Source organism: Sinohyriopsis cumingii, chromosome 3 (genome assembly GCF_028554795.1).
Source record: "Sinohyriopsis cumingii isolate HCF-2022 chromosome 3, ASM2855479v2, whole genome shotgun sequence".
Classification (NCBI taxonomy): Eukaryota; Metazoa; Mollusca; class Bivalvia; order Unionida; family Unionidae; genus Sinohyriopsis; species Sinohyriopsis cumingii.
This window is the reverse complement of record NC_142963.1, coordinates 89829105-89846525: the sequence shown is the minus strand read 5'-3', so window position 1 is coordinate 89846525 and position 17421 is coordinate 89829105. Positions and strand designations below refer to the sequence as shown.

At 38.0% G+C, this 17421-nt stretch overlaps 1 protein-coding gene across 1 annotated transcript in view; it reads left to right on the top strand.

Moving 5' to 3' along the window:
* Positions 1 to 17421, top strand: part of LOC149803268 (ras association domain-containing protein 4-like) — a 155866-nt gene that overhangs the window by 39103 nt on the left and 99342 nt on the right. Inside the window, exon 2 of the mRNA XM_089952926.1 lies at positions 12396 to 12490. Within this exon, the coding sequence (XP_089809052.1) occupies positions 12396 to 12490 (95 nt within the window). The remainder of the gene's footprint in view (positions 1 to 12395; positions 12491 to 17421) is intronic.

The following is a 17421-nucleotide window of genomic DNA, read 5'->3' as shown; positions in this document are numbered from 1 at the left end:
GTCGTTCATAAACACGTCCGAGTTTTTTTCGTATTATTTCAACGGCAGTAAATAGTCCAATGAATGCATTTGCGTCATTGTGGTACAGGTTCTCATTAATCGTATGTTGTAATCGTTTTATAAAAAAATACTCGCGGGCCAGGGTAAAACGCCCCCGTTTCGACTGTTCGTTAATAATCTCATAATCGGATAATATTTTTTCACTGTCGAGACCATCAGATAATTCAATTCCTTGATTTTTTAATTTTGAAATCTCAGTTAATATATTATTGATGTCTTCGATATTCATTATTCTTATAAAACATCTTATTTCTAATATCAAAAATTTTAATAAAATTATTGGGGCCATTTTTGACCCCGTTTTTTGTATGGACAGTACAATGCCGTAGATCTCCACTCGAGTGTTGTGGCAGATTGCAGGCATACATGGACAGTACAATGCCGTAGATCTCCACTCGAGTGTTGTGGCAGATTGCAGGCATACATGGACAGTACAATGCCGTAGATCTCCACTCGAGTGTTGTGGCAGATTACAGGCATATACATATACTTAATTAAGGACATTCACATCTTGGAACCCCAAAGCATACATCTCCGAAAGGGAGGCCTAGGGTGACAAACGTCATCGTAGACCGCCCAGAAGATATGCTTGGGGGACATCACTACATGTACTTAATTAAGGATGAATATATTTACAATGAAATGATTGATGGATGATGGGACGGCACAAGACAGCACAAACATAAAACGGCGGGGCGGAACTCTACGGCCAATTCAACCAATCAAAAGCAACCCAATTAAATTAACCCGGTTGCATGATTGTGAACAAAAGACAACCACACGCCCGGGTCAAGAGCGTGGGTTAGTTTTGATTAGTTGAATTGGCTTTCGAAAGCCCCAGGCTTATAACGAGTCATCTTGTATATAAAGTGACTAATACAGCGGCGTCAGTCACAAGGTGTGTGTTAATTTGAATTCCCTTGAATCGTTTGAATCCTTAAATACTTATTAATGGTGTTTCACGGCATTTAAATGAAACCAAATACTCAAATAAAACATTAAAAAAAAGAATACAGCTGTTAGATAATAGCGTGTATTTCATTAGTTTTCATCGTAAAATGATTAATTAATCGCAACATTAATTGGACTTGAAGGGACGCAACATTAATTAGACTTCAAGGGACGTAACTCTTGTCATGCGACGCTATCACAAAACGAGTTATCTCCCTTTGATGTTATATATGAAAATCGAATTCTATGACCCGTCTTTTTTGAGATCGCTGTTTTAGTTATATTCTCCGCAACATCTAGAACTGATTTACTACAAATATCGAAGTATTTACCAGCCGCATTCATAGAGCGAAATATTTTTTCCTCGTGCGTTATTGTATCAAATGACTTTACGGGTTTTGCCTTTCTCATCCCTCCTGTTTTTCCAAATTTGGAATTTTGACTCGGTGTAACAGCTCTTAGATTACACAGTCTGTTATTTTGAGGACATCCATCAATGTGATCAATAACGAGACCGTCGTTGATCAGTCCGTTAAACGCTTCATACACCATCCTGTGAATAAGACAGATTTTTTTCCCAGCATTAAATCGCAAGTATCCGTGATTATTTACGGTACCAACCGGCTTCTTCAGTCTGCGGTTTCTAACAATACCGTCGCGAGATGCCTCGTAATTAACAAACACAGGGTGAGGTCTGAACTCTTGGTCCATTTGTATAATAATACTACTTGTCTAATTTATTATTTGGTTTAATTATGAATCTTTCAACGTAGTCTTGGGGGGTTTTGATGACGAAGTCGGCGGTGGGGTTGATGACGGCGTTTTTAATTCGCTTGTCATAATAGCGTTTTAGTTCCCTGTATCGCTTTCCGCCACAATTAATACACAACTGCGATTTTCCTCTTACACCGACGTGACAAACCAAGCACGGGAGGGGGCCAAGAGAACCATTACGAACGCTTTGTAAATGATACCCGCAGAATTCACCTCTACATGATTTATTGCACGGGGTTGTCGACCCAATCATCAACCATTTGCAGTGATTCATTATACTATATTCTTTCATTTAAATACTTGTTTTAATTATATGGATGAGTTCGAGAGATTAGCAGCAATTAAGCCCTGGAAAAATATTAAATTCAATCTCGATAGAGTCCTCAAGGACACACCAAAAGCGTTAATAAACGATAGAACCCTGTTGAATAAAATACGCGATTGTATTAATGAATTCAAGCGTGATGGTGCATCTCATAGTTGGTCAACATTTCGAATTGATGGTGTTGTTGATGCAACCATGAACGACAACCGCGCAGCAATGATAATATCACAACTTGACGGTAAAAGATATTTCTTCAGAGTAAAATTCATTGTCCGGGTGGAATCAGGCGATTGGATCATACGTGATAAATTTGAACCAGTTCTCAGCGACAAGAAAACAGTCACTGTCAGCCGCGACTCCAAGCCGGGGTTGTTAACCGGAATTGACAGACCATACTATGAACGAGCGTATCCTGAAACAGCAGTTGTTTATGGAATATACCCGTTAAATAAGAAACCTGATATCGGAAAACTGAAACCGATGAAACAGTCAACGGGGATAAATTGTGTAGCAGAACGAATAATAGAGCATTTTACAAATGCATGTCGAGGAAACAAATTGACTGATTTACGACGTAGCAAAATCAACCAGTGGGAACTAACCGTAAAAGAGCGTGGAGCAACCATCAGCGACATAGCGAGATTAGAAACATTGTTGAGATTTCCAATAACCGTTACAACGATAACCGGTGAAGTATTATACGAATCGAAGTATAAATCGAAGGGAGCCCCAATCAAAATTATTGATCATAACGAACACGCATGGACGCCCGTGATCACAATATTTCCACGGGATAGAACAGTAAAGTATATACCCGAAGAATTCCTGGGAGAAGAATTCTTCCGGGATGGTTTTCTCGCGGAGAGGAAACTATTTGATGCTATTGCCTACTTGTGTAAAAACGACCCTGTATCAGTGTGGTTACTTCGCAGCGCTGAAAACGATGCGGATACCTTTGATCAGTTTGTAAGACCAAACGGTGAATTATATCGCACTGAAGCATTTCACAACAGGATGAAAAAAACCGCCATAGAATTTGAAGAGCATGATGAACAACTGCTAACAAATTGTTTTACGATTCCATCGGTTGTAGCTCATGTTGCAGCAAGGAAAAATGCGTGGAGACCAACGCGCAAGGAATTTCTGCCGGATGTACAATCCAGTTGTTTGGAATACTATCACGGTGGACTATGGAACACTGAATACAACCGCGACGCTATGATCTCGGTTGATATGGTTGCCTGTTATCCAGCGAGTTTTCTCGGGTATGGATCCGCCGCTGAGTATTTCAAACGATTTGGACACCCCAGACATGAAATGACTCGTGTTGCTATTAATGGACCACTGCCTGATTTTGATTTAACCGGATTCGCTCGCATAGTATCATTTGAATTCGCGGCAGGACTCCATCGCTGTTGCTATATTTGGATCGGTAGACACATGGCTGAAAAGAAGTGGCTGCCAATAGTGCTGCTACGGTATATGATTGATTGTAGCATGCTAGTTTCGTTGATTGTCAGTGACGCGATTATATCATACCGGGCGCAGACTGAAGTCTGGTTACCAGAACCGGAGCGTCTAGATAGCATAATTGACGAGTCCAGAAAAAACATTGATGCCGACGAGGAATATATCATCGAATGGTCCAGGAGGATATTTAACCAACGAAACCGCGAGGCAAAAGATCTCGGTAGAAGAATAATTGGTAAGTTTACACAAGGTGGAAAAAACTGCGACTACAAACGATATTGCTCACGGCTGATTATAGATGACGCAGAATATGATTTCGTAATCAAGGACGCAGTGGCAAAAAATAGATACGTGAACTGCAAAACAGCTTTCTTGTCCAATGGAACGAGGTTGGGTACAGTTGTTACCTACAGCGATGGAGACAGCCCGGCGTATCCACATTTGAGGGCGTCTATGCTGGGTTATGCCGCTATCAATTTATTCTCGATGATAAATAGATTCCCCGATACCGCGGTTAGAGTAGCCGTTGATTCATTTTATATAGACGTAGCGTATAAGGGAAACGTAGCCGAGTTTACTAGTCCGGACGAGAGTTGGGGTACATGGAGAATTAAAAATGAAATACGACGCGATTATTCCCCGTCAGCAGATGTCACCGTTGAGAACGACTACTTACGCGGTGATAAATTGTCAGAATGGTCTAATGCACCATCGTGTTCTGATCCAATTTGTAGACACAAGACGGTTTATTTAAGCGGTTGTGGCGGGTCGGGAAAGACGACTCGGGCAATTGAATTATTTCGAACGCGGGCAAGTATAATCGTGCTTACACCGACCCATAGACTAGCGCGAGAGATAAAACAACGAAATGTTGACGCCGTTACTTATCACAGCTTTTTTCGATACAGCGGCGGTGAGTGGACTCCTGATCGAATGGGTGAAAAATTTATTCCCGACATTATCATCTGGGATGAGATATGTACTGTTTCGTTAGATACTTTACAAATGTTTCTTGAGTGGTTGCTGCGCGCGAATACAGCGGTAATCATGTGTGGGGACCATGGCCAACCACCACCATTTGTCGGCGAGGGTCCACATGAGTGGTTGAGCGGGTTCGTAGATTATTATGAAGAAACCGATACTGATTACCGAGCACTTGATGAACAACTGCGCGAGGTTAAAAAACTAATCAGATTACAGCCGGATAGAGTTCAGTGTGAAATAATCCGCGAGGTGATTCCGGAAACGCCGTTGAATGAATTCTGGGAAACATGGAGACCAAACGATTTGATTGTAGCGAGTAGAAAGATAGTCAGAGACACACTTCAGCGGAAGTTGTTTACGTTGCATAAGGAAAAGTTTCCAACGCGTCCAGTGCCGTTGTGTTATAGACCCGCGGACACACGGCGGCAGAACATTGAAGTTGAAATTCCAGCCCCGACAGCGTCGGGGACAGAAAAACAAATTCTCGTGCTGAATGATATTGTGCTCGTTGATATCAGCGTCGTCGAGGACGCGCTACGTGCTGATAAATCCCCGTGGACGCTAGGATACGCAACAACAATACATTCCTCGCAGGGACTAACCATCACGGACACAATTGTTTGGATAGTTGATAATCGCATCGAATGGTCAAATCTAGTCTATCTTGCAGTGTCCAGAGTACGAAGGATAAATCAGCTTCGAAGAATTGTTATTGACGGAGCCGATGACGGAGTCACTGACGAAGCCGGCGACAAAGTCACCATCGATGCAAGCGTCATTGATAGAAAACTCTCGGGTTACCGCCAACAGGATAAAAAAAAACAGCGGCGTTTTGATATTGATGCCGAATTAATAATCTCGCTACGACAACAACAGAATAATCACTGCGCGAGTTGCAATTGTATAATGAGTTGGCGTTATTCGGATAAAGACACTCGCCAATTTACCGTGGATAGGATCGATAACAGTCTCGGTCATGTCAAAAACAATGTGAGGTTGACCTGTCTTGAGTGCAATAGACGCAACGGCGCTAGTTAAGACCACGTGGGGGTAATTGAGTATCGTTAGGTATCACTTGTAGTTGCTCGCGTGTAAATCCGCGCTGAGGAGCAGTTGAATCCAGTCTATAGATCGGTGGTCTACCAGTTGATCGTGTTATCGTTGATATGTTATGTGTGGTAACACTCCAAATAGGATCGGTAGCCCTTTTTTTACCGCCTTCAAGCTCTCCTGGTTCATATAGATATCTAACAGTGACATCGCCAAGAATCGGCTTAGAAACGCTATTTATTTTTAATTTTCCGGGTATATACTCGTATTTAATCGCGTCGCTGGGCTTCATGTTGATTACTCGGGTAATCTCGTTATTTAACGCTGCAATTACACCTGGCAACCTTTTGACCCATTCACGAGATCGTTTTTCTTGAATGAATTCCTTCGCGTATTGATATCCAAATAACCGTTCAGCGAGAGTCCGATTGAATCGTTCAACAATTGCCTGATCACGATGTAGCGCAGTATGACCTCGTCGTATCGCGACGCTATGATGTTTCAGCGTTGATAAAACAGCGCCGCGAAATTCACTACCAGGATCAACTTGTAATAGATTTGGCCAGCGCAGAGGGCCTCTTCGATAAATCCGCTCAAACGCATCGGCTACTTCAGTTGCCGACTTTGTTTTTAACGGCTCCGCTTGTTTGTATCGACTCGCAACATCAACTACGGTTAGCGCGTATTTGTAACCGTTGTCATGCGGCAGAAATAGTATATCAGCCTGATGAACTTCATTAGGTACGCTGACATCAAAGCGCGAGAAGTTGATTTGTTTAGGCGGTGGTAGATAGATTTGCCATATAGCCTGTTTGGATAACCAATTAGCCGCAGTGGCCTTTGTTACCTTTGCAGCGCTTGCAAGCTTACCAATTGCGGCCTTCCCCTTCCAGTATCCTCTCGGAGAATAATAGATGGATTTCATGTTGTTATTATAAACGCTATCGTTTTCAATTACCAGCGCCAGAAGCTCCGCTTCCAATCATTAATTTACCTTTCATAGCCGATTTTACCAACCATGAGGCTAATTTTTCTTTGACGGATTTATCAGGAATAGCATTTAGCGCGTGAATTAATTTTACATCCGCGATATGACGCTGTTGCAGATCGCTACTTTTGTAAGCAACATCATGAGCATGACACGCCTTATCGATAGCGTTTATTGGATACTCACCGGGTTTGGGCTGATTTTGATCATCGAGTCTGATATCTAATCGTGTTCCAGGGCCACAGTAGTTATATCCTGGGAGGTGTTTTTCTCCTGGATACTTTGCCCACGGTGTTCCGGGGAGTTTTGCCAATTTGGCTGCGATGTCACCTCCTCGCTTTTTTTTAAAACATCTCCGGGTCTAATAGAAATAAATCTAAATTTCTTTGTACCGCATTGTACGCACTTACCAGTAAGCGCCGATCTGTTATTTCTTGTCGTAACGGTTGTCATATCATTTGTGCCAGTACGCACTCTGCACTTCACACAATATAGATCCATAATTTATGTATAGAGATATGAATATAATTGATTTTTCGGCGACTAAAACAAGAGAACCAGTTAAGCATGTTGCAGCGTTACCAAACTCGATCCGGATGATTATCATCGGACCATCTGGATCCGGCAAGACGCAATTGTTACTCAATTTAATAATGAGATGGATGAAGTGGGATAAGTTGTATTTGGTTGCTCCTAGCGTAGATGATCAACGATGCTACGAGGTGTTGAAAGATTTCAACGAGAATGCATCAGCGATCGCTAAAAAAAATGTTATTGAGTTTATTACGGATATCAGTGATGCACCGGGTATTGATGATATTGATGGCGACGTTAACAATCTAGTCGTGTACGATGATGTTATGTTAGACAATCAAAAAAACCCAGCTAGGATATTTTCCAGAGGCAGGCATAAAAACACTGACGTGATATATGTCACACAACGATACACTCAGATTCCAAAAGTAATTAGAGACAACTGTAATATTCTTGCTGTGTTCAACGGCGTTGATACACACACGCTACGAAATATTTGGCAGACATGGTGCGGCGGTGACATGGACTTTAATGTTTTTCGAAACTTTTTTAGTCATGCTCAGTCGACCCCACATGGATTCGTAACGATAAATTTACATGATCCTCGGACACGATATCGTATCGGACTTGACCAAATATTCGGTTAGTTGTAAATAATTTTCATTGTAAATAGCCACTTAGCAGCAGAGGGGGGGCAATGACATCGACGCGGTCGTCGACGTGCTTACCGGACGCTGACGACGCTGGGGATCGGCGCGCAGAAGGTGTTAATTAAACCAAATGACGACGCGACGATCCCCCAACGACGTCGTCGTTTTTTTTTTACCAGGCGCTGACGACACTAGATCGTTGAGTGCAGAAAGTAATAATTAAGCAAAATAACGATTGGACAAAATGTCCGATTCGCCCCCTCTGCTGCTTTGCATTTTTAGAACTTACCATCTTATTGTCACCATATAGCCAATTTTGTTGTATATATGCATATTTATTGATCGTTACATTTGAATTGATTGGATGAGTGAAGTGACATTACATTTTTTTAAACCTCCAGTAAAGTCCTAGGAATTCATTTGTAATGAGGTTAATTTGTACATGTCACCATGCACAATTTTTCATACAGTTTTCATCTTTACTCCAGCCTCAGACAAAATATAAGTAAAAACCTGAAGTTCATTTTTTCAACCCATTTCCATGCCACTAACCTATATGCCATGGAAGGTGTTGAAATTTTCATGTTGATAGCATGGACATGGTCCAAGCATTTACAGCTTTTCTTCCATGTATTTTTCAGGGTTTTCATGAGTTTGTCATGGACACTCAAATCTTCATTACAGCTGGAAGCATGTAGTGTAGAAGAATGCTTAATCCCCTATTCCAGAACAACTATTAAGCATATGTTAACATGTTGTGGATCCACTGCTGGATAACTTCATTTTTGGTAAAAATGATGATTAAACATGCATGTCACAAAAAATATGGTATCAGTATACATGATTATAGTAAATTCTAGTCTGATCCTTTAGTTTCATCACACCAAACTTGAGGAATGACAGAATGAGAAAACAAGTGTTTATAAAGCACACTATATTCAAGATTAAATCAGAAGTTTGTAAGTTCTGTTTTACTTTCTTCCATTAGAAAATATTTATCTTTGTTTATCTAGTTAAACAGTAACCTTGCAGTTGCAGATGGATTGCAGTCACATTTCAATTAATTCTTGTGCATTTCAAAATCTTTTAAGTGGAGTCAAAATATACAATTATAACATCAACACAATAGTTTCAGTGTAAAATTGAGATAGAGAGGAAATCATACTTCTGTGAACTATATTTAAAGCTTTAGTGATTTTGTTAACATTTTTTAAATTAAATGGTATCTATTGTGCACTGTTTATGTAAGAATTATGAATATTAATATGCATGTATCTCTGATAGTACTACACTTTTGCAGGCAGAGGTCACTGTAACCCATATTTTATGCTTTACTAACATGCTATGTGTCTGTGTTTGTTCATGACTACATAGATCCAAACCTACACCACAGGCCCTTTTTGACAAATTTAGTTAGAAGTAAGACTAAATATTTTATTAAGTGGTAAACCTTTCATATTATTGACTACCCATTGTATATTCAGATAGATTACCCATAACATGATAATACAGTATTGTACATGTAAATGAGTACATGAATTTAATTATGAGGCCTTAGCAGTAGTGGCTAATCAAGGTAATTATTGATACATGAATTATTTTATATGTAAACACTGACATTTGTCTTTCTGTTTGTCACAGCTGCCAAACACGAGCTTGTGAGTTCAAAACTTGTGAGGGCATTCCAGTTGTTTTAATTAATTTTATATTAAAAAATTTTAGCATCGCTTATCCCAGTTGTTTAAGTTTTATTGTTTTAATTTGTAATCTTTTTTTATCTTGAAACTTTCTTTTATCACTCCCATCCTAGGACATGCAATAGTTAGTGCTTTTTATAGTAGTCATACTAGCTGGCACTTCAAGATTATTTTAACCTGCGACTTTCATCCAGTAAATTCTGGTGGGACATGGTTGGTAAGCAGCTAACGTGGGCTTGCCTCACTGGGTATCAAACCTGTGACTCTTGGATTATGAGTCTGATGCTGTACCTATTGAAGTACTGGAAATCTCATTAAAATCTGGCTTCTGCAGGTGGACAGTGATACTACCTTTGTAAACCAATAAGAGCTTTCTAGAGGTGAACTTTATAAATGTTGATTACACTCAGGTTTTCTTAATACAGTAAAACCTGTCTTGAAAGACCACTCTTATTAAAGACTGTCTGTTATGAGAGGCCAGATTCATAATGCATAGATTTATTATTTACATATTGTTATGATCTTTCATGGGAGACCACCTGTCCTGAGAGACCATAATTTAAAAAAAATCAGAAGTGGTGGTCTTTCAGGGCAGGCTCAACTGTAATAGGATGCAACATCTGATAATATGATCACCTCCATTTCACAAAATTTATTTGAAAGGCCTACTAGTCAAACCTGTCAGTAATGAACATCCATGGGAAAAGGTCCAAACTAGCCTTTGTACACGGGTGACTTCTGTATGCAGGTTCAGATTTCAGACCTTGTCTTTGAACAAATACCACATATTGCATACCGTTATTGTTATTATTATTAGTAGCAGTAGTATTACATTTATTATTATTATTATTATTATTTTTATTGTTATTATTATATTATCAACAGATTTAAGTGAGTGCACTATTCAGCAAAATCATAACTACATGTATATGTTTTTCTCCCAAACTTACATACAATTCAAGATTACACTCTACTTTTTACTTTAATTATCTTATAATTTGAGTCAACACTGACTCAGAAGAATCACTATTCTGAGTTTGTTTTGTGCACTGTGACAAAATACTAATGCATACATGTGACAGAACAAGGATATCAAACCAGTAGATTTACAGATTTTGTAGATTGGTTTCCAAACCAGTCATTTTTTTTATCTCTTTAAATTTTACATTCTTCTAGGGGACTGAGAACAAAATAAGCCATTTTTTAGCCGTAGTATATATTCTTGTGATAGTATAATAAATGATCAAGTTTTGAACATTAAATCAGATACGGATTCTTTATCTTCATGGCACAGATCCAAAAATCTGTTGGCAGCTTTCAGATTGATTTAGACTTTAAATAAACAATGATAAAATTACATGGTGTATTTGTGCTTTTATGAATAAAATACCAAAATTTTAAAATGAATTATGTTGTAATATATTGATAACTGATATATTATATCTAGTGAATGAACTTTATTTATGTCCATGAAAACTTCAAATAGTTTATGACATACAAAAGATGCATACCTTTGAACAGACAATGCAAACTCATGACCTTTGCTGCTTACCTGCGCAGACTTAAATTCAGATATCCAAGCATGGTTGAACTTGAAATATTTCTCAATCTGATTAAAATCAGATATTACTGTCCTAGGTGAAGATCTGACAGCGACCATTCAGGGTTCATGTTCTGGTTACCTATGTTATTATCATAAATGCAAATTTTATCAGCCAATCAGATCAAGTCATATATATTTGTATTTTGGGAGCCTGAGTAGTGTGGCTGAAGCAAATCAGTGTGTTCTGAATGATTTGATTCAATTTCAGATTTTTGAAAGATGCATTACCATTGACTAATTAAAAGGTCACCAGAACATGACCCCTAAGCTGGGGTCATCAAACTATACATATAACACAGGCACAAAAAGTGACTCCCATGACTGCTGGGATAACACAATATCTTTTCATGAAATCCAGAAAATGAATTACTTTGACTCTGTCTCCAAATCATAAAAGTTGCCTCATTGTTAGAATTTGACATAATGACTACTTTGAGTTACACTGACAATGTGACTTTTGACATCTTTGAGTTACACTGACATTGTGACTTTTGACACCTGTGAGTTACACTGACAGTGTGACTGGAATACAGCAAATACAAGGGATCTAAGAAATGTTTGCAATCATTTCACATAATATGCCTTTCTCTAAACAATGCCATGAAGCAAACGTTTCATTTGCATACATTGAGTGGTCACCATCAGTGACTGATTGAATGAGCAAGAAACCATTATTTAGTTAGGAAATACCTGGCTGCTGACCAGGGAGAGCAGGTAACCATTATATAGATGATTTTTAAATAAGACATTTGCTGGGGAAATTAGAATGGCCATTGAGAACAGGTAGCTGCTGTATAAAGGTAACCATTTGAACAAGTCTGATTGTAAAAGAATTATGGTAGTTTTCTATTTCACTTCCCCTGTAAGTACCTCATACTGCCATAAAATAAACATTGATCATGTGAACACTAAGGCACTTATGGAATTCATAATATTACAATCAAACCAAGCCTTGGTAAGTCTAGTCTAGTTGATTCATTTTTGTTTTTGTTAGCCATCATATGTTTATTGCAGGTGTTGGGTCATTAAACCACCAGTTCCTATGTGGTCCCATATATATTTATGTATAAGTTTGGATACAACTGTCAACTGTTAAAACCCAGAGCTGTCATTGTGTAATATGCTGACAAACCTGGGTCTGTGTTTGCAGTTGGACCCTCCATATGTTAGTATATATGGTATATCTATGCCTGGTGCCAAACTGCAATTTTGTTTATAGGTTTGATAATAGTGCTGATAATTCTGAACGTTTTTTATAAACTGCCATATGAAGTGTGATATGTGACAAATTTGATTCATTTTGTTTCAGCTGAGAGGAAGTCCTCTCTTGGGAAGGACTGGCATCCATCTTGTCTGCGTTGTGAAGAATGTGGCAAAATTCTTGCTCCAGGTCAACATGCAGAGGTTTGTATTCACCATGTCAACATTAGGAATCTAGGTTGTCTCAGATGGGTAGTGGGTGGGCAATCAGTGTCATTTGGATGGGGACAAAAAATAAATAAACTAAGTTTAAGGGTAGAGAGAGATTTGTACCTTTACAGGTATCAACCAGTAAATGTCTTTTATACTGCGGCTAACAGAAATACAGTCAAGTGAAATGAACCAGTTTCCATTTATTTAATTATTGCCTAAATCTAATGACGTTGCTGCTATCATCGAAAGCCATTCATTGATTCAATCTTTTAGCCATTATAAACATTTGTGACATTGTAAGTGTTGCAATGGTAGTGGTTTTAAATCTTTTAATTTTTAATGTTACAGTTTTTTTGTTTGCCAGTGATAGGTTTTTATGGTGGCCAACGTTAAGGTTTTCTTTACTGGTTAATAGTAAACTGTTTGGACTGGCCAGTGTTAAAGATTTTGTGCAACCCCTTAACTCTTAAAAAAAAAACAAGTCAGACGTCATCAAATGGAACCCTTGTGAAAAATAGATTTAAAATGAATACCAAAGACTTATGAAATGGTACTAGCAGCTGCCTCGCTTGGCATTCAGCATTAAGAAATTAGTATTAAAGCTGGTCAATCTGGTATCCGGATAATGTGACTGGGTGGTACATCATGCTACATGTCTGTGCTATGATGCCCCAGGCTCTTAGATATCACTATAAACTGCCACACTGCAGACATCATTGTGATATGATTATTAAAGCTACGTTAAAAATCCAAAACACACACATGCACACAGGTTTAAAATGTAATCCAACTTGTTTCTAACAATTGTCTTTACTTGTTAAATATAATGGCAAAAGATTGTGTTGCAGTAATGAAGCTACATTGTAATTTTTAACAATTATTTGTCAGCATTTCCCGTTGTAACTACAATTGGTAGCATAAATATGCAATTAAACATTCTGAATTGGGAATGGCAGGTAAAAATTGTCAACCGATTGCTCTTTTGTGACCTTCAGAATCATAATGCAGCTCTTCTGCAGTCAGTGGCCAAGTGTTTCTTAAGTAAGCAGTGGTTTCATACTGTCTTCTGCAGTCAGTGGCCATGTGTTTCTTAACCAAGCAGTAGTTTCACCCTGTCTACACTCAGTGGCCCTTGTTTTGTTGTAACCAAACAGTGCTTTCACCCTGCTTTCCACACTCAATGGAGTGTATCAGCAGTGATGGCTCCAAGTATGCAGATTAAACTTCTTTTGTTTGATGAGCAAGGTGTGGTATATATTAGGTATATTACTTGACTTGATGTTTAAAAGTTTAATATTTTGATTGTAGTCTGTATTCCAGTGAAACTCAAAGGTGCCAACATATCAGCTTTGAAAGCAAGTCAATATCATTCCTTATGGGAGGTACATTGCACTAGTGATATCTCTTCTGGTTTAGTAATCTGAGTTTCCTCTGACCCTTCCCACACCATTTTTGATGACTGAACATTTATGTCGGGATGTAGGATCAGAGTCAGTTGCCTATTGAAAAGTTAGAGTTCATTGCCACCTTGAGGAGGTGGCATAGGAGGCTTACGATCAAACCTAGCAAACTTAAACGATGTGACATCAAGTCATTTTTGCATGAAATTGATAGGAAAATAACATTTTCTGAGCAATTGCTACTAATATAATCGTTATGTTTTTAATCCACTAACAAATGAGACAAAACTACAGCATTGATTAAATTGGACCTGGTACTTGCCATTTGCATTGCTACTCACATGACTACAAAGATCTCCCAACCTACATGTCTTTAATGTCAGAAGGTCCAGTAGCCATGTGATATCAGCAATAAACTCATTTCCAATGTTGTTGCACAAAAGTTTGAAAATGTTAAATGAAAGTCACATACTGTTTGTTATAGAATGAAAGTCACATACTTCTCAACATATTTATTCCAAGGGCGATGATCAGAAACCTATTGCTGTTAAAGCAACTTAGAGAAAGTCAGATTCATCAAGAATAGAGCATGTGTCAGTGATGGTTTTTTTGTATCACATGACTACCACATTGACATGTGCTTTCTGCTTGATGAATCTGGCTTTGTGGTGATGAATTCCAACTTTTCAATAGGCAGTGGACTCTGACCTTACATTGCAACATAAATGTCCAAAATTCTAAAATGGGGTGATAATCATCAGAGGAAGCTCTGGTTAAAGGTTACTAACAATAGCTCCAGGAAGCTTCTTTTCATTTCATAGTCCTCAAAGGTCACAAATAAAAGCTGACTGTCTCTTGATGTCAGTGAGTTTGAGCAATATCAAAATCCATCAGTTGTTTGAAGTATGGACACCTGTTTTTATGCCTAATTATACCAACTGCCCTAACAAAAAGTCACTCGTGTTTCACAATTACAGGTAAGCTGTTAGTTGGTTGTTGTTGTTGTTGTAGGGTTTAACGCCATTTTTTAGCACACGATAGGCTATACATGGTGGCCAGTATTAATGATGGAGGAAGAACCTGGAAAAACTCCAGAAAGAACCACCGACCCACGAGAAGCTACTGGCAAGCTTTCTCACATAACCCACATTGGCCCTGTCAGTTGGTAGTTCTACTGATAATGAGATAATATTGTCTTCAAGTGTAAAGAATGTATAAATGAATGATTACATAGTTGTAGTTTTCTTGATTTTTGCTAAATAGCTCAGCTGAATACAAGTATCTTGGTAGCATACTACTTACTGTTTGATAGGTAATTGGCGTACTGTCTTTGATAGGTAATTGGAGTACTGTCCTTGATAGGTAATGGAGCACTGTCATTGATAGGTAATTGGAATACTGTACTTGATAGGTAATTGGAGTACTGTCCTTGATAGGTAATTGTAGTACTGTCCTTGATAGGTAATTGAAATACTGTCCTTGATAGGTAATTGGAATACTGTATTTGATAGGTAATTGTAGTACTGTCCTTGATAGGTAATTGTAGTACTGTCCTTGATAGGTAATTGGAATACTGTCCTTGATAGGTAATTGGAATACTGTCCTTGATAGGTAATTGGAATACTGTATTTGATAGGTAATTGGAATACTGTATTTGATAGGTAATTGGAATACTGTATTTGATAGGTAATTGTAGTACTGTCCTTGATAGGTAATTGTAGTACTGTCCTTGAGAGGTAATTGGAATACTATCCTTGATAGGTAATTGTAGTACTGTCCTTGATAGGTAATTGGAATACTGTCCTTGATAGGTAATTGGAATACTGCATTTGATAGGTAATTGGAATATTGTATTTGTTAGGTAATTGTAGTACTGTCCTTGATAGATAATTGTAGTACTGTCCTTGATAGGTAATTGGAATACTGTCCTTGATAGGTAATTGTAGTACTGTCCTTGATAGGTAATTGGAATACTGTCCTTGATAGGTAATTGGAATACTGTATTTGATAGGTAATTGGAGCACTGTCCTTAATAGGTAATTGGAGTACTGTCCTTGATAGGTAATTGGAGCACTGTCCTCCAATTTATCTGTCTGCATTTATTTGTTTCCATGATGTATCTTCTGCTGCAGAATTCTATCATGAAAAGATAAATACAGTATGGCACTCAATAGACATTTGTCTTCTATGTGCATACAAATATTGGTTTTTGGTGTGATGCACAATTGTTCTGCACAAAATATTTCCCATTTCAGCTAGAATTTTGATCAGTATTTGTACCAGTAATGAAAATTTTAATGGCGCTTTTGCATGCTATCAGTATAAAATAGTGTTTTTTGATGAAGTAACTGTACTGGCACACTGACCATTGGGAGTAGATTTTGGTTGCAACTGCTACTGTATAAGTCAGTTGATAAAAACAAACAACAAGTTGCCAGTGGAAATGCTTTATTAAATCTGTACCTTGTTGCCATATCTTTGACACTTAATGTTATTTTGCAGTGAGGACATTATTAGTATGTGATTGTTACAGCTATTCTGTGTTATAATCCCTATAACATGGGATTCCTTAGCAACAGTGCTCGATTAAATTGATGTTTCTAGCATGTGTAAGGTATTACAGACAATCACAAATCAATACAACTTAGTTGACCCAAACAGAATGAGATTGGTTACTTTCAGTCAATTCTCAATCTTTCATGCAAAATACTAGGTATTCCAATAATAATTATTTTATGTTTTATTATGGATGGATCCAGATTGTTTCAGAGTTTCAATGGGGGGTGTATTTTGCTCAAAATGTTCATTGGGAACTTTATTTTATATTTCTCTGAAACATATACTATACTATTATTAAGTGGAAAAAGTTGGTGACATCTAGACCTCACCCAACCCCCAATCTGGATCCTGGATCTTTAACTTTCCTCTGGATACTCTAGCTCTCAAAGTGAGAGAAAACACAACATAAATTTTTGCAAATCTGGGGATCTCTGGAAGGAAATTTAAGTGACTGAAGCAGGTTTATTCCATTTTGGGTAAAATGCATGTTAGACACTTTGGCATCACTGTTTAGCTAGTTCCATTGAAGGGGCCTTTCAGCGATATGTACAGCAAATTTCTGTATCGGATCTGATGTTCAACAATTTGTAAGTCTATGTGGATCACGATACCCTGTCACTATCTGACACTTCAAATTACTGGGCTACATAGGTAGATAAATTGGCTGTTCCATGAATATAAACCAACCAATCAGATGTGACTTTCACTCATTTGAAATAGTTTTCTTTTTTTGTTCCTTTAATTTGTTATGTGACTCATCATGTGAATATTATCATGGTTCAAGAATGCACCAGATTACAAACTGAATGGATTCACTTTTAAATATTTGAAGCCACAACAGTCAGTTAATTCATCCAGTTGGTAATTTTTGTTCATTTTGTTTTTAATGGGCAAGATACTTTAATGCGTTATGTATATTTAATTTGTATTTTATTTATATCTCTTTGACTGTGTAATGTATAA